The sequence below is a fragment of the Aquila chrysaetos genome, chromosome 19, assembly GCF_900496995.4.
Source record: "Aquila chrysaetos chrysaetos chromosome 19, bAquChr1.4, whole genome shotgun sequence".
NCBI lineage: Eukaryota > Metazoa > Chordata > Aves > Accipitriformes > Accipitridae > Aquila > Aquila chrysaetos.
In genome coordinates this window covers 20,183,862-20,207,327 of record NC_044022.1, presented here as the reverse complement: position 1 = coordinate 20,207,327, position 23,466 = coordinate 20,183,862, and the positions used below count along the sequence as shown (strand labels likewise).

The window sequence follows — 23,466 nt, the reverse complement described above, 5'->3', positions numbered from 1 at the left end:
TTGCAGGGATTTATTTTTGAAAACGGTCCTGACTTCTGAGAGCACATCAGGAGACAGAGCTTCAGAAACCATCAGCACAAAGTCCTGTTTGGCTGCAGAAAACACAGGGCAGGGCCAAAACCAGGTGGTGAGAGGACACAGTCGTAGGTAGATGCTAGCAAGTGACAAAACCAAGTGGTTCAGCAGGTCCCTTCCAGACCCACCGTTCCTGTGGTCCTCTGCCTAGTTTGAAATTCTCATTCTTAATCTCTTCTTTCTTCAGTTTCCCGCTGTAATGGGAATAATAATACCTCCTTTATCCCGGTTTATTCTGTCCTTTCACTCAGACAGATTAGCAGGGTAAGGAGTTCCTCTTGCTATGAACACGCAGTTCCTAGCGCAGTGGGTCCCAAGCCTCTACGTGTCAGCAAGGTAATATTTCATCCTTGCGAATACTTCCCCCTTACTGCTCTACAGAACAGTTCCCGAGTTCAGTGCAAATGCAGAATAATTGCACTGACTGAAACCAGATTTACAAGGTACATAGAATCAGAGTTCAGCCTCTGCACATTATTTGCACGTGCAGATAACTTGGTGTAAAATATATAACAAACTGCATCGTGAAAGGACTTCTTCATCCCATTGCATTCCCTCAGGAGTCAAAACTCCATTTTTTAGTTTGAAATGACCACTCTCATGTTGTCATTTATTCTGGGAGATAATAAGCTTTATATTGCCAATGAAAGTACTTGTTTAATGTCTATTTCCTGTATATAATCAAAGCCTCCAGGGAATAATTCATTCGTGTAGCTAATGGTCCTTATTCAAGTGAGTCTGTCAAGAATTTAATTACCTCTTGATTCCCCAAATTGTTTTTCCATTTTTGTCATCAGTGTAACATTAATCTTCCAGCCACTCACGTCAATGTTTTTTCAGTGTTTAGGAAATTGCGTAATTACAGACCATGACCGTTGCACCCGTTTGGGAGTACACTTTCTATTGTTAGTATTTGCTAAAATTTGCTTTTGCCTATTAAAAAAAAAAAAATCCCACAATTTCAAGGCTTTTTGGGAAAAGATAATGTAGGCTTGTGTTTGAAAGAGCATAAAGGGAAGAAGGGTTGACTGTTAAATTAAGCATCAACACATAAAAGGAGGTGTTTGAGTACAGGTGTGCGCATACAATGTATGTGCATTTTAGGGATCAGCATTTCCATTTAGTCTTTCAGTGTTCAAAAAGAAGCATTGTAAGCTGTCTAACAGTGCATGCTTTACTTTTTTTATCAGCAAGAAATTCAGTCCAGGTACGCAAGGCTGCAGTAGGCCCAGGAGAACTCTTTTGTTTCAAAATCAAGCTAAAATTCAGATAGGAATGGGCTTATGTGTGTCTGTTGCACTTTTGTGCTCATACATTCGTGACCGTGTGGGCAAGTGGTACTGTCTTCATTTCCTCTAAAGATGAAATTGGGAGAATAGCTTTTCGTGGGATATTTCTAAATTTGGTCCCGAGATGTGCATGGAAGCATTTTTTAAACAAAATTTAACTGAATACAGAGAATCCTTGGGGGAGGTTGCACAGGTAAAAGGGTTATCCTCTTGCAATTTTACCTGAATCATCTTGCTGGCCCCAACTCCTGTCTTCCCCTATAGAAGCAATGATTAGGAACTAATAACCCACAGCAAAGGTTTCATGAGATAATGCCAAAATCTCTTTGAGCTATGACTGTAAAATATGAACTGTCTAGTTATTCTACAGGTTTTAAAAGTCTTATGCATTTTCATCTGTTTATACCTCATTTTTAATCCCAAATCCAGAGACAAGATACAAAGTATTACAGATGGTGTGATATTTGTAGCTGATCAGCTTTTTGTGTCTCACTGAAAAGGTGTTTAAGAATGCTCAGCAATACAGTTGACAAACCTGTTAGCAGGGATATCTAAAGGATAATCCTTTCAAAGGCCCAAAAGGTCCTCTTTTTCAAGCCAAACTTGGGTGCATTACCTCATGCAGAAAATTAGTTCAGCATATTTTAAAAATGTGATTTAGAATATTGGTATCACTTTTAATTCATTTCATTGGACTCCTCCAATCCATGGCTTGTGAAATTAAAGTCTACAAAATCGGGATGGATACAAAAACAGGGAATGTGAATCACAATTAGGGAGCTCCAGAGAAATCTTCTGGTCTCAGGTTTAAATCAGGCAACAGATAGTACCTTTCCGTACAATGCATAATTAAATTCTGATGCTCATTATTACAGGATATTGTATAAAAAATAAATAAGTTAAAAAGGAATTAGAGAAGTTAGCAAGCAATGGATCCAATTACAACTTTTAGCACTCTTGTCATGTAGCTCAGGACACACTAATTGTTGATTTCAAGAAGCAGAGAGGTTATAAAATGGGAAGGATCATGTTTCTTTTATTTTTTCTTTTAAACATCTGCTACTGGACAACTTCAGAAGAAGCTACTGGGCTAACTGGCTCTCTGGTTTAACCCAATAGGGCTACTTTTCTTTCATGTTCTGTTTATTTTGACCAAAAGAAACATATTTGTTCAGGTTCAGAGAGACATCAATCATCACAATCCTAGGTCCTATTAACATTTTTAAAGATAGCAAACCAGTTAGAGATGCTAACACCTGTGCAATAAGGAAAAGAATACAAATACTGGTAGAAAAAGCTTCATTTCACCAAGCAAAGATCGTGCTTCAGTTGAGTTGACCAAGTTCAGTCTCTAGCTTCATTCATATAATTGTAGTAATGATCTTCACCAGCTTTTCTAATTGTTACTGAAGGTGGCTGGAGTATCAAAGCAACCAGTCCACCCCTCCGGTTCCCTGTGGCTGCTCTGTGCTACTGCAGCAAAGGGCAGGGTTTCCAGGACACTGGCTACCTTAAAGTTTCAAACACAAGAAAGATAAATGAAGATAAGATAACACAGATAACGGTTTCCTAAGCATTTGCTGTCTCAGCCTATGGGGCCCACCGATCTATGGATAATCAATGGAAAATAGAGCAGCCCAAAGGTATATGTTTGATATTTATGCTGGAGGAAGCTACAGGAGTTATGTGAGCACAAACTTAATTTAAAAGTATATTTTATGCTATGTTGAACTCAAGATCATATCCCAAGTATCTTCTGATTCTCACCTTGGCACCAGAAGGAGAATATGTTAGTAGCTGTGAGCAGGGTTATATATCTGCCAAAGCGGCATACTGAACTCACGGTAATTCTCCCTACCATAGGCTTCAGGCTGAACAAAAATAGCCTTTCCTTTTCTAATCCTAAAACCCACAGTGGTTGAGGGCTTTTCAGATTTTTTACTGAATCAAAAAGAATGTCAAACAATGATGGAAATATTACAGAGGAAAAAGAGATGAGCCACTAATCTGCTTTTTTCTCAACTGTTGTAATTACAACCAGTCTTTCAGAAGACAAAAATAGCATCTCTTTTGCTTTGCTCCCTGTCAGATCATATACTCCTTCTTGACTGTCTCTTGAAAATATTTTCATAGTGGAAACTGTAGCTCTTGGAAAGACCTTTTTCAACATCTCACCGTTTCTTCTAATATTCATGGCTGTTGCCTGTTCCCAGAGGAGTGTTGCACTATCATGAAGCATAATGTGTAGGTAAAACTTGATTTTATACAGAGGACTGGTTTTTTATACCATATGCCTTTTCATTTCACACCTATTTGGCCAGTGACTCCAGAACACTGTCTTTTGGACAAATACCCGATTTCAGTTCCCAGTGAAATAAATGTCGTGCCTCTCACAAGCTCTCAGTGTTTAATGCGTGCGTCAGGGTGCATGGCAGGTGTTCAGTCCGTGATTACGGGGATGCGTTGGCAGATGGGTGCCTGCCCTAGCGAGGCTGCTCAGCAGGGTGCCAAATGGGGACGGGGTGCCTGCCAAGACCAGGGACTGCCCCATCCCTCCAAAATCTCTCCCAGCAGCTCTGCTGCTCGTCAGCAGTGCAGGTCCTGGGCTGTGACCCACACCATATTGCTCCATCACTATCCATTAGGGGTTTTTTTCTATTCGGTTAGCTTGTCATCCACAGTTCTTTTCGTATTCCAGTCAGATCACCTACATTGCACTCAGCCTGCCCCTTCAAATGCCTCTGAATGTATTTATTATGACAGTCAGAAGCTTGATAGCATTTAATAATATTTCTTATGAGCAGATTCTGTTTACAGATCCCACAGCCCTGCCTGCAATGGAAGGTCATCCTCCTGCTTTATTGTCATTTTAGCAACACTGCACTGACGAGTGAAAGGAAAAAGCTAAACTTGACTGAGATAGCAAATTCTGTATTGTGGTGTAAATAAAACCCTCTACATACTCAATGCACCTCTCCTCCAAATGTCAAAATTCACTCACTGTCAGGACTCAAAACATAGGACACGTTTTGACAGCATATGAAGTATTTGGGGGGAAAAAAAAAAAAGAAAAAAAAAAAAAAAAAACCAACCCACCTATTTCCAAACAATTGGTGCTGTAGAAAATCATGGTATTTTCAGCCCTAGTCATCAGATCAGAGAAAAACTGGTCTGTAAGGAACCTCAGATGGTCACCGAGTCCAATCCCTGCCCTGAGGGTATCTTCTGTACCTTCCTCCTCTTTCACAGATTTATCTAATCTCTACTTAAAGACCTGCCACAACAGAAATTTCATATTATTCCCAAACAGCCCACTGCAGTGTTTAACTCTCCTCATCATTAGAAATGGCCAAACTGCTGCAGTTTAAGCCTGTTGCTATTTTTCTCTTATCAATGTATATGGAGACTGGATTAATTGTCTTCATCTTCACCAAGCAGAACCTGCCTTGGTCTCAGGTACACTGTCTGTGCTAGGGGTTCACTGTGGCAGATCTGGGTGTATCAATGCAGAGGAAAAGGTGGTTATCTCAACTGAATCCCTGCTTCTCAGAAATTACAAAGTATAAAGATGTATTAGACTACCTATCCTCTCTCACTGCCTATTGAAGATTGTTTCTAACATCAGTGTTTTACTAGGCTGAAGTTTTCTATGTATAAAGTTTCACCACTTTTTTTTTTTAGGGAGAAACTGTTCTGTAGTCCATAATCAGGAAGTTTTCATCATATTCAGTGTATTTTGACCAACTTTTCTTTGCACTTCTCTTCTAAAAATATTTGACACAATGAATGGATTTCCTAAAGTGATTGGTACTGGGACAATAATAGAAAGTAGAAGAAAATCCACAATCTGAGCATGTTCAAAAACCTGCATCTTTGTTGTGGAGCTAGCTGCTGATTTGGAGAGCCTGGTAACACACACTCTCCAGTGGGTTACTTTGCACAGACAGAGAGTAGATTCTCTGTCATGCCCCAAAAGTTGCAGTCATTGACTCCTCCGTTTTCCTTATAAAATAATCCACTCGATTGCTTAATCATGTTTGCTTTCTGAATTCCCTCTAGTTGGTAGCAAAATGGTAGTGAAAGGAGAGATACGGGACTGGGAATAGCATTTCTGTCCATGTTGGTGTGTATTTGTCCATGTGTACGTGTATGAAAAGAGAAAAGGAGGGGCCTCTGCATTTTTTCCCCCCACTACATTTGGTGATTAGAAAATAGCAACAGACACAGAGTAAAAGATAATGGAAGTGTCAAACACCAGAACATGTGGGATCACAGGTGGAGTGATTTCCTAAGAAGAAAAGAGGTTGAACATAAATTAAGCAGCGTACACCTATGCGCAAGGATGATACGGAGGAGGGTTAGTGAAGGTGGCGTAGGCACTCACACACAATTAAATATTCTTTATTCTTGATCTCAGCCAAATTTATCCCTCCTTACTGATCTAGCCTGGCTTTTCTCTGTTCTCCCAGTCTTTCTAATTTCTCGTTGTTATTTAATGGGAACGGCTGCCTGTGGGGTGTTCTCCAAAGAAATCTGAGCACTCTTACTGGAATAAGTGCTCAGCTCAGCTATAAATTGGCCTCCAACTGGTATTCCGACCATTGCTTAGAAAAATGATGACTTGTGTAGCTGTAATCTTCAGGAACTGGCGGTACATATGCCTGGGAGCAATGTGCCTAGGAGCAATCTGCCTGTGTGCACTTGCCTGCGTAATCCAACCCTTTTATGTTTTTTCTAGCCTGTCACTACCGTAGTTTTTAAGGAGCAGCCAGTGAACGATGCAGCTGCAGTGTTGCTATTCTATTTCTATACTTACCGCTGTTTTTAAAGACACTGGATTAAAGGGGGCAGAGTGAACTGCAGTCAGCTCTCGGTTGCCCAGGACAGCAGCCGGAGGACAAGAACCTGGATGCAAGACTGATGGGGACAGGGAGCAGCAGGAGAGGGCTGCTCCGCTGGGACGCAAGGGTGACAGCAGCCTCACAACAAGGGCTGCAGTCCCAGGGCAAGTCTGGTGGCAACAACCAAGGTTGGTCCACAGCCCTGTGCCTCCCAGAAATTCCGTAGTGATGAGTCAGGTCCAAAATCAAGCCAGGGCAGTAAGGTGAGGTGAGATGGGCAAGACACAAGGCAGGGCACAGGCAAACCGACAGCATAGCCCTGGCAAGGACCGTGGGCCGCGGGAGTTTATTGAACCTACTTGTCCTGCAGACACACGTCCCACCAGTGTGATCCCAGACGAGATCGTGAACAACCAGGATGAACTTGCTGTTTACTTTGCTCTGTGACTACCAAAGCACTTTAGTTTGGTCCAAAATTTTCTGGCTTGCCCTTCCTATGACTATTCAAACAGCATTTGCTAGCAGTAGGCTGCAGAAGATAACATTTTTCCTGTAAGGCTTATACTACCGATTCTGATTAATTTTGACCATTAGGAATAAAATGTCAGTCTTTGCTGTGTAACTAAATTTTAGTTTATAAATCTTTTTTCCATTCCTTGGTGCTACTTCCACTTGCAGTATCAATTGAATTGAGTATTCTCTTTTACTTCCATAACATCGTGTTTCTAACATGCTAAAGGCAAAGAGCTTTCCCATTAAATGTGGTAGAAGCTGAGCTGAGCCCCAGTATGTGTTTTTTGCTAAGGACTGTTATATTGTTTCAGTCACATTAAAAATAGCAGACATGAACCAGAGTAAAAAGTTAGAATATGAATTCAGTCCCCTAGTTTAGAGATATTTGAATTGAAACTTTGGTTTAGGCAGGCCCTCAAAAAAAAAAAAAAAAAGAGTATTTCTACTCTGATCTGAACTGGTTCCTAATAATGTTTTAGCATTCCTAGCAACATTTAGCATCCAGAGTGGTTCACAGTGTGGCCTCGGCTGTGTAAACAAAATGACTCTTCAATAACGCTCTAACAAACACATTGCAATTTGCCCAAAACAAAAATGTTTTATTGTCTCAGTGCCAGACAATTATTGGACACCCACTAATATTAAAAATAATTTGCTTAGAGTGAGAATTCCTAGCTAAAATATGCTTCCATTAGGCATTTATTTATAAGCTTCTGGAAGATGTCAAAGGAGCACATGCAGAGAGAGATGGGTCGTAATGTTCTAGCTTGCCTTTTACCTGCCACAGAAATATTTTACCTGCACAATTGGAAAGCCTGAAACATGGCTTCCTGCAGAAATATTATTCACACATGATGTTGGGACAATTCTGTAAACGTTGTAAAATATTAGCTGATTTTTTTCATATGAATTTGCTCTCTCTTAAATTAATATTTCTCCACCTCAAAAATCCCAAAGTGAACAGCTCTTCCTTTCTTCATCGTCAAGAGCACCAACCTGCCACTGTTGTCTAAAAGAGATGTGATGAATCAATCACTGACTGTAAAGGGAGCCTGGGGTCACTACCTCCGCCCCAGGCACCTACGGGGTAAATGTTTAAAGCCAGAGGCAGTGAATCCCATTTCTGTGAGCCTTAACTGGGTGCACCTTCTAAAAACATAGCAGCTATTTCAAGGCACAGTGAGACAGGGTTATGGCCCTTCAGTGCTTCCCAAGGCTATGGCGCGACAAGGATTTGCAGTTCTTACCTGCTCTGTCTTGATCAGACATGATAATCTAAACTGTGCAGTTTAAAAGCCTAACTTAAATATCTCAGCCATTTCTTTTGGACTAATCTTTGTGCTAGTAGTTGCAGTGACTATCCTAGGCACTTGTAACAGATATGCTGAATATAGTCCTCCGGTACCGCTTTGCCAAGTGCAAAATATAAATACTTGGTTAGGTTAGGTTAGGTTAGGTCAGGTTGGGTTAGGCTAGATTAGGCAAAGTTACCTAGAAATGTATAGGGGTAAGCCCTCCGCTCAGCCCAGCATATAGCTCCTGCGGTGTCAATACGAATTACGCTGTTGCTGTGGAGATAGTGCAGGCTCCTGAACTTCTTTGCTTGTATACGTACAGGTGGAAAAATTACAGACAAGAAAACCCCCTTCTACTCAGAACTGAGCTTTTTATAGAAAATAATTCTGCATGTCATTTATTTGCAAGAGTTGTGAATCAGTATTTTACTGTACACTCCCCCGTCTCAGAATGATTGAAATGTGCTTTGCTGTAACCAGAGAATAAGAACGATTTTTCATGTGTGCAACTTAAAATAAGCTTTGGAAATCATTCATGTCATAGAATTCCTGGTTTTACATCTCCATTACTAATTGACAGAAAATCTTTTACAAAACCATTGTTTCTGCAATATTGGAATTTAGTTGTTAGCAATCATTCAAGAATACTTCCTCTGTCATAAAATGGAAATTAATGACAAGGATAAAAAAGTAACGTGAAATCATGTTGCAAGAATTCCTCACCAACTCATTCTTATAGATCTTTATAAAAAGTCAAAAAAAGCTGTTGGATATTATGGAAAGAAAATTGCTGAGCAGAGATGTTTTCTGCACAAGGCCTTTTTATAGGCATAGGGCATTAGTAGGTCTGAAGAGACTCTCCAGAGCTTTGGTGCGAAACCGCCCAGCGCAGGGAGGAGGAATAAATTGCTCTTCTCCATCTGGCTGTGTTGCTGTCTTGCTTCTGGTTTTCTCTCTATTGGATTTAAGTTCTGGCAAAGGCTGCAAGACCTCAGAAATGGGGGTAGCATTGGGTGTCATGGAAGAATCAGGTGTCAGCATCATTCCTGCCAGTGCAGCCTCTATCTTGGAGGAGACATCTTCTCCCCATGCCGGAGGAAAAGCTGGGTCTCATTTGTCCAGCTGCTCTTGCTCTTTCATGCATTTTCCCATCCTCCAGTCCTGTCTTCACGTTTCACGACGGCTAGAGCTGGTGCCAGGCAGTGGATGCTGGCTCCACATCTGTTTTGACCTGAGCCCATACGATTTGGCTGCCCTGACTGCTCCCCTTGAGCTGAACACATTTCGCTCAGCGTTTCTGCAAGGTACGTTAGAAATACTGCTGTCATCAGCATCTAGTTCACTCATGTGCTGAAGTAATCAAAGGAAATTCAGGTGGTAAAACAGCACGTAGCCAGGAAAATTTAACTGTACAGTGTCTCGTTGCTCCAGGATATCTTGAGGCACTCCACAAAGACATGCAATGATTTAATAATAACACCTGTTGGGCCCAGGTCACAGTCGAAAGTAAAGGAAAACAAGTGAGTCTTCAGTTTTAATTTATGCCATGGTAGCAGTGCTGTCTCTAGCAGGGAACTGGCATGCCTTAAGGAACCTGTTTTTTTAAAGAGGTGAAACAGTTCTAGAAACTGTGAAAAATACTGTCAGATCAAATTTGAGGCTTTTACTCAGCTGAAGCAAAGAAATGTTTTCGTAGCTTTCTTTTAAAAATCCAGTAGAAGTTTTTCCTCAAGTTAAAAACCATACTAATGTAAAAAATCTTTGGGACTGTTTTCCGGTTTAAAAAAAAAAGAAAATACTGATGGAGTCATTTCTTCAGTTAATGAGCAAGTTAAATACATGTATTTCATAGATTTTCCTGCTTCTTCAGACTGATAATTGTGTGGGGTTTATTTATAAGATAATATTGTTTCTTAGGTGGCCATAATGTTAGGGACTACAGTATCAGTGTTTTCTATCCCACAACAAGTGTGTGCCATCCCTGCTTAGGTAAGAGAAATGTTTAAGACAGTCACTGACATAAAGATATGTAGTGTAATGTTTAAATTGGTCACAGATTAAATATAACACGGTGAAAATTTGCTAGCACAGGTAAAATACCAAAGTTTACAGCTGAGAGTTAATTGCTTTTTCTTCTAAGCTGTTCCAGCAGAAATTTGTGCTGAGTTTAACTTCATGTGTGTGCTATTTTTATAACTTGTTGTCTAATGCCCTGAATTAAATGGTAGGAAATTTGCCTGTATGTATAGATAATGTCATAGTTACTTGGCTTTTCCACTAAGAAAAGTGGTTGAAAAGAAAAATGTATAGCATTGGCAGTAGATATTGTCAAAGAATTAGAAGCAGACCAAAATTTTCTTCTAGCAAGATTTCCCACAAAGCTCTAGAAGAGTGGAGTTAAGCGTTAGCACTCATTAAAATGATACAGTCTCTATATTTCACATCTATATTTCTGGCAGTTTGGTTACGCTTGACTTAGTGACTCACAGACCATGTTTGGGAGGTTATAGGGATGCAGGAACTGCCAACCTGGGTCAAAACTAAAGTCCGTCTAATTTGATATCCCGTCTGTGAGACTGGTAGTGTGAGATGCATTACTGGAAGATGTAGGAACGTCACCTCCTACACAAACCTCACACCAGTCTCTCAAAGATTGACTTTGTTTTTGTTTGCCCATGACTTTATTTTTTATAATTTTAGCTGTAAGGCCTAAATAAATCAATGTTTTAAATGAAAACCATGAGCCTGGTATGATTCACTCTCTCCTGAGCCAGATCTTTGCCATAATTCAGCCTGCTACAAGTCACCTGTGAGTGCAAACACTCTTCCTTTAACTCAGAAGGGCAGTTCAAAAGATAAGCCTGCTCCAGTTATCTTTCAGTCAGTAGTTTGAAGAACATGTAGGTATTATAAATCTCTCTCCACTACTACTTCACAAAATAAGAGTAATAAAGGTCTTTATGCAACTTATTCTTTTTATGCAATGGTCCATTTTATGTAGTAGTTTACACTTGCACAAGTCAAGTGCACAGCACTTGATTGCACAAATAAATGATTCCACAAAAAATAGCGATAAAGGAGCAAGTGGGGGTTTTTAGCACAGTTAACTAACACCTTCTCCAGCTTTATTTATTAGGGAGATTAATTCAAAAGATTGCATAGAGGAGACCAAAATCCTCAGTTCCATTTGCAGATCTAAAGAAGCACCAGCAGTCAACTGGGAATCAGAGTTAAGAAAAAGATATGAGAAAATATCTGATGAAAACTGAGGAATGAAGATCAAGCTGATAAAGGTCCTACAGTGTACACTGTAGGAAAATCTGTGGGTCTGGGCTGGTGATTAGGCAGTGCCAAAACTTTGCCAAGCGCACACCAACGTTACTGTCGATCTCTGAGGCTCTTTCGTCATCATTGTTGCACAAAGGATGCGGAGACAGATTCACATGCGCAAAGATTTATTAGCGGGATCAGTAGCTGATGGCATACATCAGCTCTAACAGGGAAAGTTCCTTTTTTGGAAAAAAAAAATTAAAAAGAGTAGAGGAAAATTTGGGACAACATTGCCAAACATCAAATACACTTTCTAACTCCAGAGGCGGCCTTGAGAAAGAAGAGGAAGACCTTCACACTGCTCGTGTGACGGTAGTGAGCCCGGCTAGGTCAAAGCCCACGCTGGACCCCAGCACAGCCCTGCGATGCTGGATCTGTGAGCATCTCATCCCAGAAACACGGGCATTAGAACTGGGAGAGGCTTACTATTTAGCTCCTTTCCCTTCACCGCCTCTCTCTCTCCCAGCACTGCGGTGTTATTCCCCATAGTACTTAAGATTAGCAGATTTGTTTTAAATATGAAAAATGATCTAGGCTTTTCCACTTCCCTCGGGGCAGATTATTCTACATCCAAATTGATTTCACTGTCAAGGAGCTTTGCCCTTTCTTATTTTCACACTATTAATTTCAGTGTTGCTGCTTGAACAAATCCTTCCCACCCTCTTTATGTACAACCTTCAGATATTTGTAAATGACCTTGGCCGTCACGTACGCAAGGTTTTTACATTGGCATTTCAATCCTGCCAACAGTGACGCAATGTAAATTAGCGCAGATGAGTACTCCCTTTTTAATGGGATTCGAACCTCACACCAAGTTAAATACATGTTTGCAGAATTGGAAATGCTACTTTTACATGCTTTCTTGAAAGTCTGTTAGTCTTTCTGTTCCCCTGGTAGATGGTGTTGGTTTTAACTGTTGTTTTGTTAGGAATTAAAATTGAGTTGCTGGCTGACAAGTGGCATTAAGTCAGTCTTAAAAAAAAGATTAGTAAAATTTCATATTTATGAATACTAAGCAACACTACCCTTGTCTGTAGAAGCTAGACAGAATGGAGTTTTTAATCAGGCTTGTACTTTTTCATTTTGGATTTCCAAGATCCAAATCTCCCTGCAGCTTCATGGGAAAACTAAGAAAGCAGAGTTATCTTCATCTGAGCTTCTTTTCACCCAAAGTTTATTCTCACTTATCAAAACAGATCATGGTGCAAAACTTCAATATGGAATGACTGTAGCCCAGGGTTTGTTTTGGGTTTTTTTTTCCAAATACTTGCAGTATGTAAGAAAATTTAAGGTTGAACTTAACAGAATAGGAACATGCTTCCCCCTGCATCTCATAAAAGGATATAGAGAAGTTGTCGAGTGTTGCTTGCTAGCATATAACTGTGTCGTCAGACTGTGAATGAAAGATGTATGTCTTAAGGAATATACTGCATGGTCACTATACAATGAGGTTTATAGTTGCCACTAATGACTTCTTAGTTTATCTTCTGCATGTCTGCACAGACATCATTAGGAGCTTTCTGTGTGTGTGAACCCAGTCCATGGCCAAGTTTGGGGTTACACCAGGAAAACAAGAATAGCTCAGTAGCATTGTTTCTTCCAGACTTGGTCAAGTCACTTAACCTGAGTATACTTCATTATCTTAATAAAGGAAACTACCATGGCCTCAGTGCTAGTATCCACCAGGTCATAGTGTTGTCCTAGTCCCCACAAAGCGCCTGTAAGGAGGGCACTGCTATGGTCCCCGTACTGCAGACGGGACAATGAGACAGAAGATCCCAAAGTGCCGTTAGACCCATGGTCCCCAGACCATGCTGCCAGGCTAACTGCAAAACCACTTTTCACCTAAAGCCGATATACTAACACAGGATTGTCTTCAAAAGTTTGCTCTGGAGACTTCATATTTATCATGCATTTCAAATTGCTAAGTGAGAAAGCCTCATTATAAAAGCAGAGGTGATATATATGTTTGAAAGCAGAAATGACACTGACTATCTGTTACAGTTCAAAAGTTTTCTTTCCGATACCAGTGCAACTTTTCAGTAAGATGGAGAGATTTAACATGTAGAAATTTAACAGCGTTTGAGTGCCCAGACCTTTGTTAAGGTCAGTGTTCAAACAGAATAAAAGAATGTCCCTAATACAAAAAGTGTGGAGTAAATACAGAGAAAAGGATTGCAGGGACATAATGTTGCTGATAAATTTTGTAGATTTTTTGTAGAATGCTGTATAAGCAAGGGCTTTTCATTTAAGTTGCACCAAAAACAGGTATTAAAGGAGAACGATCAAAAAAAACATGGCAGATGAGAAGCAGCAAAATTAATGAACTCATATACGCTGCTAGACCAATCTCAGAACAAGACTGATACAGATAATCATGTAAATAAAAACTAGGCTAAAGCTTAGCTCAAACTTGCCTTTTAGGTGGTAAATGAAATTCATCTACACCCTGTATAAAAGAATTTCACAGCCAGTGCTCTGTAACAACTTTTTCTCAGGTGATCCCTGAACATTGGTTCCCAGCTCATGACCGAGGATTAGCATTGGTTGAATGAAATAGCAAAATAAAGTATTCCCAATGTATTTGGGAGTTTAATGGCTTTTAGAAGATGTAGTTGCCTGTAGAGCTTTTAGAGCATCAAAAGAACTCTTTCCCCAACACATTAGGCTCTTCTGCAAAGCGTAAAGAGGACAACCTCTATCAAGAGCACATCTGCACTAGACAGTGTGGGCTGGATCAGCTACATTGTGAAAGAAAATTGGGAAGAAGCTCAAAGTAAACAATGATGTATTTGCCTACTGCAGTACGGTCCAACTATCAAATTACTGATACACTATTCTTTGTGATGTTTGCCACTATAAAGCAAATTTTGAAATTGGATTGTTTATTTAATGTTACATGAAATTTTCCTTTAAAAAAACACTGTCCTATTAGCTGATGGGTAACATATATATGGCTGCTGCACCTAGGGAAAAGCATTTAGAATACAAAAATGATGTTGACACAAAAGGAAGTACCGAAGGGAGTTCTTGCGAATGAGAAACACACAGTGTCCTAATGTCTGTCACAACCAGGGAAGGTTGGTATGTGTAAGCCAGACTTACATAACTGGGGATATTTGGGGATATTCGGTCAAGCAAGAGTGCACATCACAATTTTGTTCTGGTTTCTCCAAACCACAGTCTCTGCCTAAGTAGTATCAAACAAAAATTCAAGCCAGGACATCACTGAAAGCTTTTCTCCCCTTTTTTTCTGAGAAAAGACTCTTTTTTCATCACAGTTCAGATGTTGTGAAGAATGACCTCACTGTTCAGTTGTCAGACAGTACTCGAAAATTTCATTTGCTTTTCAGTCTTAGGCACTTGTCTATATAAAGTGCCTACTAATGCCAATTCCTAGGTTAATGGTAGTCTGAACTGATGGCAGTGAGGTATAAAAGTAATCTATTGTACAGGTTTTTCGCTGCGACTGAAATGCCTAGGTTATTTGCCATTACAGGATTTTACAATATTCGTGGCAAAGAAATTGCAACTTACACAGGAATCCATTTTCAGGCACTTTTTCACTGACTTTCAGAAACTCTGCCTGCATAAATACTGTTGAATCAAGCCTAAGCTTGATACCACAATTTCAATTCCAGTTGCGTGCAACTTTTGCATTGGACTGAGAGATGCAGGCAAATACCTCTCTTTCATTTATCCTATGGCTATTTCGCAGCTCTCCAGCAGCGTAGGGAGCCCCTGTGAAAACTGGCTCCAGAATATTTGACAGGTCTCAAAGTTTCCATTTTATAGATATAAAATCTCTCAAAAACATGCATCTGAATTTTGCGGTCTAACCTTACCACCATTCCTCACATGCATGATCCTTTCTTAGAAAAGAAAATACGTGTTCAGTGTGGGTCTCTCCTCCTCCACCAACAGAAAAAAATCTGGAATTAACACAGTGTGTCCAATGAAAACATCATTTTATTCTGCATGAGTCTCCCTCTCCTATCTTTGCCAACCCCCTTATCTCTATACATTAGAGATATATATCATGGTATCTGTAAGAAGATTTTGCTGTGTGTCTGCAGGATTTCATATCCTTAAGGTGGAGACCATCAGCCTGAGCTTAATCACATTTATATTGGATACAAAACCAAAATCAAGGCTCCTGCCTTTGGTTTCTTGTGAAGCAACATGCACTTAATGTACAAGAAAATAAATACTTGGTAAACCCATTCAGTTAGTACCAAGGACTAATTATTTCTATAAGTTTGCAGGATCAGACCCATTTTAGTGTTTTATAATATTTTACAGTTTCTTTGTTATTTTGAATACAAACCATCTGACTACATTATGATAGTATATATGGTCATTAACATGAATATACACATTGGTTAATCTATAGAAATATGAACACATGCATAAACATATTTGCTTATGGATATTAATAAACCAAGAGTCAGCTTTATTTTAGGAACAAGGCTTTTTACTGGTGTACAGTGACACAGTTGGTCATAATACTCACCTGCTAAACGTTGCCAGATTTTGATTGTCCAAACTGAAGTGGAACAATATCTTATTAAAAAGGCAACCCAGTACTTGAAATTGCAAAAGGAGAAAAAGTTTATATAACTCTACAGTATACCTGTCTAATTTGGAATATACTTTTAGATCATAAGCTTGAAAAAAATATATGCTTTTCTGGTGAAAATGAACTTTCTGAAGTTTTTGCTCTAGACTGTTGGGGAAAAAATTGAAAAGAATACTTATAAGTGTTATTTATTGTATAATCTCTGTGAAACACAGCATATTTATTTATCAATTTAATAACATTCTCTTTAATTCCAAAGTGAAATGGCATTTGGTAATGAAGTGATTGTAATTTTAAAACCTCTTTGGTTTTTGAGGTGCTATTGTGTATATATTTTTTTTTTTTCCCTTTTAAAGTATAATGCCTATACTGTTACTATGTCAAATTCAGATGAATCGTGACAAACAACATTTTCACAATGGGAAATGTTATCATGCTACATTCCTTTCTTTGGAAAAATAAAAGAAATGATCACAGAAAACACATTTTAATTTAATTATATCCTTTAGGTCATTAAAGTGATGTAATGTGCATGTCAGTCCTCTTTTCATCCACAGATTATTTTAATCCTTCATGTGCATTTTTTTTTTTTCTTCTGGCTTTCTTTCATATTTGCTTTGTTTTGAAATTGCATGCTGTCTGGATTATTTGTGCATGACCTCCACATTAATTTCACATTGAATGTTTACATACTCTGAGAGATTTTTCATGGATCATTTATTCTACGTGTGCATTTTTTTTCCTTTGTTTTCAGTTACTGAACTTTAAATATGCTTGAAATGTAAAAGTGGCATGAAACTTTTGTGACACAAGTAGACAACTATTTTAATAGAGATTTTTTCAGTACCTAACTTTACATCTTTCAGAAATACATATTCTAAACCACATTTTATGCTGTGCTTCCAAAATGTAAGAAAATGAATTATGTTCTGAAACTCTAAATACATTCCATTTCAGAACTGGAGCCAAATACTGGTTATATTTCATTCGAGCAATGACAAACACATGAGATTAGTCCTTTAAATGAGCTAAGAAGGTCTCTGCTCTCTTGGAGGTGATCACTTGCAAAGTCGTGTAGGTATTGCATATGTTGAGTATAGGAACCAGCGTAGGACTTTGTCAGACCGACAACACAGATCATTTCAGATAAGCACTATCTGCAGCTCAGCGTAGGTGCCCTCTGGAAATGCCAGCTTCTCTCAATTGACTGTGTAGGGACCATAATTCCTCATGTAGTATCTGAAATAAATGTCCCAACTAAGCATATTCTGCTTTTGCATAGTACACTGCTATGAGCCCTTGTGACTGTCTATAAAGTCAAAGGTTTTATTGTGTAAAAAAAAACCCAATTTTTTCCATATTAACTCCCCATTTAAAAAATTAAAGCAATATATGTTGCTCAACATGCAATGAAACACTGCTTATCAGCAGAATTCCATCTCTAAATCACATAAAACTAAAAGCATTTCCAGAGGAACCTAATGAGTAAATATACATGTATAAAATAAAACAAAGTGGTTTTTTAATTATGCAAAAAAAGCGCATTAGAACAGATTTAAGAAGTTGTCGATTAAGAGGCCAAATAAAACACTATGAAACCAGCAGCAGTTACCAGAAAAAAATATTTGATTTTAATTGGCACAGGGCTGAATTCACATACCTACTACAAGCAAATCAAAGGCTTCCGCTTTCCTCCTTGCAGCCTATTCTTTTTCAGCCAGTTAATTAATCCTGTGCACAGTCTGCTATGATGAAAGATGAGTGGCTTGATCTGAAAGCGTGCTGAGCCATCTGTAGCTCTTCATCTGAACAAGCCAAATGCAATAGTTTCCAAATAAGGAGCTGAAGGTTGTGATTTGAGACCTCTGTAATCAGATCGATCTAGTCTCCAGGGGCTTTGCCTTCAACCTGCAGACCTCACCGCAACCACCTCTGATTCTTTGCAGCCACTTGGTTTGGACTGATTTGAGTCACTACAGTTCTCTCCACTTTTACAAACTAGTTGTTTTGTCAGCATGAGTGTGACAACAATTAGACGTCCCTGTTTTTGCCCCATGCCTTTTCTCCTTCACAGTCATTCAATGACAAGCGTAAAAAGAACTTCATCTTTTCACGAAAATTCCCATTCTACAAGAGCAAGGAGCAGAGTGAGCAGGAAACAAGTGATCCAGAACGTAAGTAACCTCTTGGAGACGATGTCACATGCAGCAGCACAAAAAATGGGTGACACGCATGATACCAGTATCCCACACATCTAGGCAAATATCTGTCGTAGGCAGGCAGGAGAGGTATTACTACTGTGACCAATGTGTGACTGCAGTTTGGATCCAGCTGGTCCTTCCACCCCTGGAAAGATAACTTTCAGAAGACTAAAACAGTGACCTTAACTTTCGGAAGAGCGAATGTGGCTCCTCAAAGTTGTTGTGGCACCTGTCATAAATCCAAACTTCTCTCTGATTAAATATTCCCAGATCAGAACTGGCTCAAAATAATGCAAATGTGGTTTCTTTCACAATACTAAACTAAATTATTACTTTTTAAAAGGTCTGCTATAATCTCTTTTTTGCCTTTGACATTCTCCAAGTCGATTGCCATGGGCAGCTTCACTGAAAGTTTAACGATTGAATGAAGCAACCATGCTAACAGCTTAAAGAAGTAAATCAGATCTTGGAATGTGTACCTCCCCGGGCATTTACTGCTTGCTTAGATTGTACAGAGAACCAGCACTATTGAAAATATGTGCTAGTTCCAAGCCCAAATATTCACTTTTTTTCTTAATAATTCTCTCCTAAATTTATCCGGTGAGGATCGTTTCTGGAACTTTATTTATCTGGTTGTTCCTTCTTCCTCACAGCTCCAAAAGCCATGTATCATGGTCACTGCCTCGTTCATTGGCTGCATTCCCATAGAATATGGGTCTAAAGTTGTTTCAGAAAGAAAAAGCAGGGATCCAGATTGCTCAATCAACATGGTCAGTCATGGTAGTATCCATTTCAACTCCACTGACTTCTTCCTTCCTCTTCTGCGGCTGTTCTTCCTTTCTCATTGCTCTCTCTGGGGACTTCCGTGCAGGACATCCCCGGATTAGGTGACGACGGTTATGGAACAAAGACTCTGAGTAAGTTCCCAGGAATGGTCACTGTAAATCTTTTTTTTGTTTTGTTTTGTTTTGGCTTCTGTTCCTTCTCTGAGGACCCTCCACTCCTAGCATGCACAAGATAGAGTTTTATTTGTTACCCAGCTGTGAATGCATCAAAAATGTTTCAACCATTTTGTTCTGCATGACGATATTAAATAACATACAGTGTATCAAGCAGACACTTTCACTTCTTTTGTAATAACACTTTTTGTTTCTGACAGTATGTTATTGTTCCCATCATGGCAGTTCTGTAGAGTAGCATACCTAGAACTCGTTTTGCTGCCTAGACTGTTCTTTTCAGCAACAATCCCTCCCTCTCCATCTAAAGGGAAAGTTGAACATTTTAACTTGATCATATCCTGAGGAGATCAATAGACAATTATTTTATGCTGTTGCTTCTGCATTTTCAGCTTTTTGCATGGGAGTGTTTGTTACTTTGCTGGATTTTAGATTAGTATTTGTTATTAATGGAAGAAGTCATTTGCAGGCTAGAGAAGACCATGCCTTCTCCAAAGCTAATTTTGGACCCATTTCACCATTAGCAACCTATTCTCTGTTATGCTACCTTAATCAATTTCTTTTTCTGATGCAGCAATCCTGTCTCAAGACTTGGCATTGCAGAATGTGTAACGTGTCAGATAATTGTTCAGAAACAATTTTGCTTCCTCGAAAGTTAGACCAGAAAAAGTTGTGTAGAATGAAATATTTGAAGCTGATTTCTATATAAATAGCTACATTATATTCTGTATCCAGATCTAAATAATTTAAAGAAAATGCCACTTGCATGTGTTTGGCTGCTTCTTCCTCAGTTCTTATCCTTTCTCTTAAGCGCCAAGTAATTGGAGCAAAATGTGTGTGAATGCTAACACTGCATCGCCGACTGTTTTGTATGTGCTTTTCAATTGCAGGAATGCACATCCATGCACACAATTTTAGAGATTATTCCATTTCTGACTGATTTGTTGAAGGGGATTTTTAATGGTTTAACTTTAAGCCACACAGTACCTCGCAATTTAAAGATGAAAGCTTCATCTCTTGTACAAAGAACAGTTCTGCAAGACTAGTTTTGTCAGCGATAGATGGCAAATGTCGCTGCCACCTGCATTTTAACAATTCTGCTGCTTCAAGTAAAGTGTCCTAGCAGCTCATTAGCAGCAAACGCAGATCCTTCCCTGCCTAAAGAGAACATTTATGATCTGATAACCCTCCTGAATATCTGTGTCCTTACAAAGGCAAATCTCCATAATGTCCAACCATTTGAAAGGAGATAACTGAATTCTGCAAATTGCTAAGGGAAAAGTAGCATAGAGGTATTATATAGGCTCTAGTTTCTCTATTAATACTGGACCTAGCTTTCAATTACTGACACACCTCTAGACATTCCCGCCCATCCAAATTTTGCTAATATTCGACTCAGATATGCCTTTTAAATGACAGTTCTTACTATGAAGGATATTTTTTTCTTATTTAATAAAGTTCTTCAGGGTCCTGTATAGCAGATCAGTTTGAAACAACCCTTGTTAACTTGCTAAGAAATGTCCAAAAGTCAATATACTCTTTTCTTCAAAATGTAAGTTTAATTCTTTAAAGCTTCTTACTAAGCCCAAGATCAAAGTTTTCTGTTACTATTTTTATCAGATATCATCGCCTCTCATTTCTGCTGTTCCAGTAACCCAATCAGGCCCACTCTGTGAACCCTAAGCCATTAGATTGGTATGTGGGGGACACGCAGCACCTTGCAGAGAAGAGGTGGTCTTGGCACTGTTCCCGTAGTCATCTTTCATGACATCCATGCATGGTCTACTCTGGGTTCATCCCAGGGGATTCTTGGCTTTTATGAGTTCCTTCTTTCACTGGGAACGTTTAGAGGCAGTTGCAGGTGAGTGTTGTGGCTCACCCACAGTCTAATCTGCCCGCTGGTTTAATGACAAATATTGGACAAATTTTGGCTCCTGGGGTTTGTCAGGAGGTGACTTATTTGTACCCATTTTCCATTTAACCACTGTGTCTTTCTCATTAAGCCAGTGTAGCTCCCAACTGTATAGCCATTATAGCGTTGGCTTCTAAATGTCCTGGACCAGCTGAAAAGTTTCAACTGTCAAATGATCTTTCAGGTGCAAAGTAATCAGCATTTCTACCAGAGATAGTACTAAAACTAGCATTTAATGTGGTTCTGCAAACCTCCTGGAGACCATATAGCATGGTCTGACTGACTGTAAACAGTCTGCTGGCTACAGTTTGGGAACAGCAACTTCACATGATATAGGTTGCATCTTCCTTTAAATAATATGATAATAGAAACAGGACACCAGACTTGCCAAACCACAAGCCTGATACCATCATGATAGTTAGTATATCCCTATTCACCCATCCACACTGCTCTGGTAAAGGTATTCATACGCCAGCTCAAATCCTGAGGCTAGACAAAGTCTGAAAAAATATTTATTCCATTTATTTTCTTAGTTTTGTCATTGGCTTTGTCTTCTCTTTTTGGACAGGGTAAAATAGTTACGGTTACAATATTTGATATCAAAACCACTTTCATGTTAATTTTTAACCCTTTGGGATAGTGCACAGTGATTAAAGATGGACACAGGTTAGAAGTTTAGCAGGAATAGTTCCAATGCATTAATGATGCACGTTACTGATAGTACAGAATAATATGAGCAGACACTCAGGTTTCATGAAATTACTCAAGACTTCCAGTGAGATGCAAGTGAACCATAATATAATTTGAAATTAAGTTATCTGAGATGTCATTAACTGTCTTATCAAGAAAAGACCTGGCTTTGCCATGATGCATACCACTAGCTAATACATACAGTCTCTTTCTGAAATGCCACAAGAGAGAAAGCTTTCATTTTACTTGTGTACTAAATTATCTGAGAGTTTTCAGGTGACGCCACTGCATAGTTTTTATTTCCTCTCTGCACAACTACCTTTGCATGACTGTGGCAGTTCTTTTAAGTTTCTGCAGCTTTGTGGTGCTTGGTTATGTTCTTTAATTTGCTGTACTGTTCTTGCAGAACATGTTTCTTCTAATGCCAGCGATAGTGAAAGTAGCTACAGTAAGTTACTGCTTTCATTAGAGTCCTTTTACTTTGCATTGCTTGTTCTGTTTGTTTCTTTTATTTTGTTTCTCTCCTTGCTACTCTTTTGTTAATGTTAAAAAGATGGTTGGAGCAAATGGCTTGGAATTCAAATTTACGACCACGTCTTGAGTACAAAGCTATGAAAGAAAACTGGCAACCTTTATAAGAGAAGGGAGGAAGGTTGTTATTTGGGATGTGTTCTGGGACATAAAACCAAACCTGGCTTTGGGTAGTCTGATTATTTGTAAGTCAAGATTATTTAGTTTAGTGACAAGAAGTTTATTTCAGCAGGGAGGGGCAGTTTCTTGATGATCTTTTAAGAGTAAAATTACTCCACACCTCTAGTCAAATCTGCAAAAGACATCCTCTTTACAAAGTCACAATTTTTACTTGCATTTCTGCATGCCTGTATGAATGTCTAAGAAATAGTCCCAAAAATTTTGTTGAGCCCTTAATTTTGGCAGTACAGATTTCCTAATGCATATTGAGGTCTTCAAAAACAGGTAAGATAGACCTTCAGCCCTTAGGCACTGACGCTGAATGTCACTGATTCTCTGTAGGTAGAGGTCCCAACCCTGCAACCTGATTTGGTTAGAATTACAGACTCCATGTGGTCATATAGCTAAGAGGCAGATTGTACATCCTGGGTAATTATTAGTCATAGCCCAAAATTGAACCAATATAACTATTTTTTCTGGAAATGTTGAAAAGCAAAAAAAATAAGGCATTAAATAAATGACTGGAAATGTAATAATGGGTAATTAAAATGATAGATTGCTTACTAAATCATCCAGTTGTTTAATTTTTTCAAGCCATTTGCTTAGCAAATCGAGTTTTCCACCAGTCACTCAGCACTTGTGCTAAGCACCCGCATACATTCAGGTAATCATTGGTATCATACCTCATATTTACTAGTCTTGATATAGTGCATAGCAGTTGAGCTCTGTTAATAAACACTGGTTTGTTTCAGTAAAACAGCTAATCTTATGCAATTCAGAAATGGTAAATTAGTTTGTATTCTCTTGTATTGCAAAGGTTTCCTTGGAAAGCAATTGCCAGAGTCACAAGAAAACAGTAGGTGCTCTTGAACTACCAAAATCCAATTCTGAACTGCTTTATTTTTAATGTGTCCTCTACTGAGGAGGAGAGGAGGATTTTATGTTTGAAATATAAGATGCTCTTTCCCCAGACTGACTTCACAATCAGGAATGAGTCAATAGGTTAAATTTTCAAAAGTTTGCATGAGTCAAATCCTCCAAGTGTGTTTGGAGTTGGTGAGCTCAGGGTGAAAGCCCAGAGGAGAATCTAGGCTG

General features: G+C 39.0%; 1 protein-coding gene across 36 annotated transcripts in view; it reads left to right on the top strand.

The window, feature by feature from the left end:
- Positions 1–23,466, top strand: part of DLG2 (discs large MAGUK scaffold protein 2) — a 1,026,767-nt gene that overhangs the window by 977,919 nt on the left and 25,382 nt on the right. For 24 of the 36 annotated variants that reach the window (XM_030042410.1, XM_030042403.1, XM_030042402.1 and 21 more), the window contains 2 exons: positions 17,997–18,096; positions 22,088–22,129. In XM_030042410.1, the coding sequence (XP_029898270.1) occupies positions 17,997–18,096; positions 22,088–22,129 (142 nt within the window). Of the gene's footprint in view, positions 1–17,996; positions 18,097–18,994; positions 19,041–22,087; positions 22,130–23,466 lie in introns of all 36 variants that reach the window. The other 12 variants (XM_030042408.1, XM_030042409.1, XM_030042401.1 and 9 more) reach the window with 3 other exon arrangements.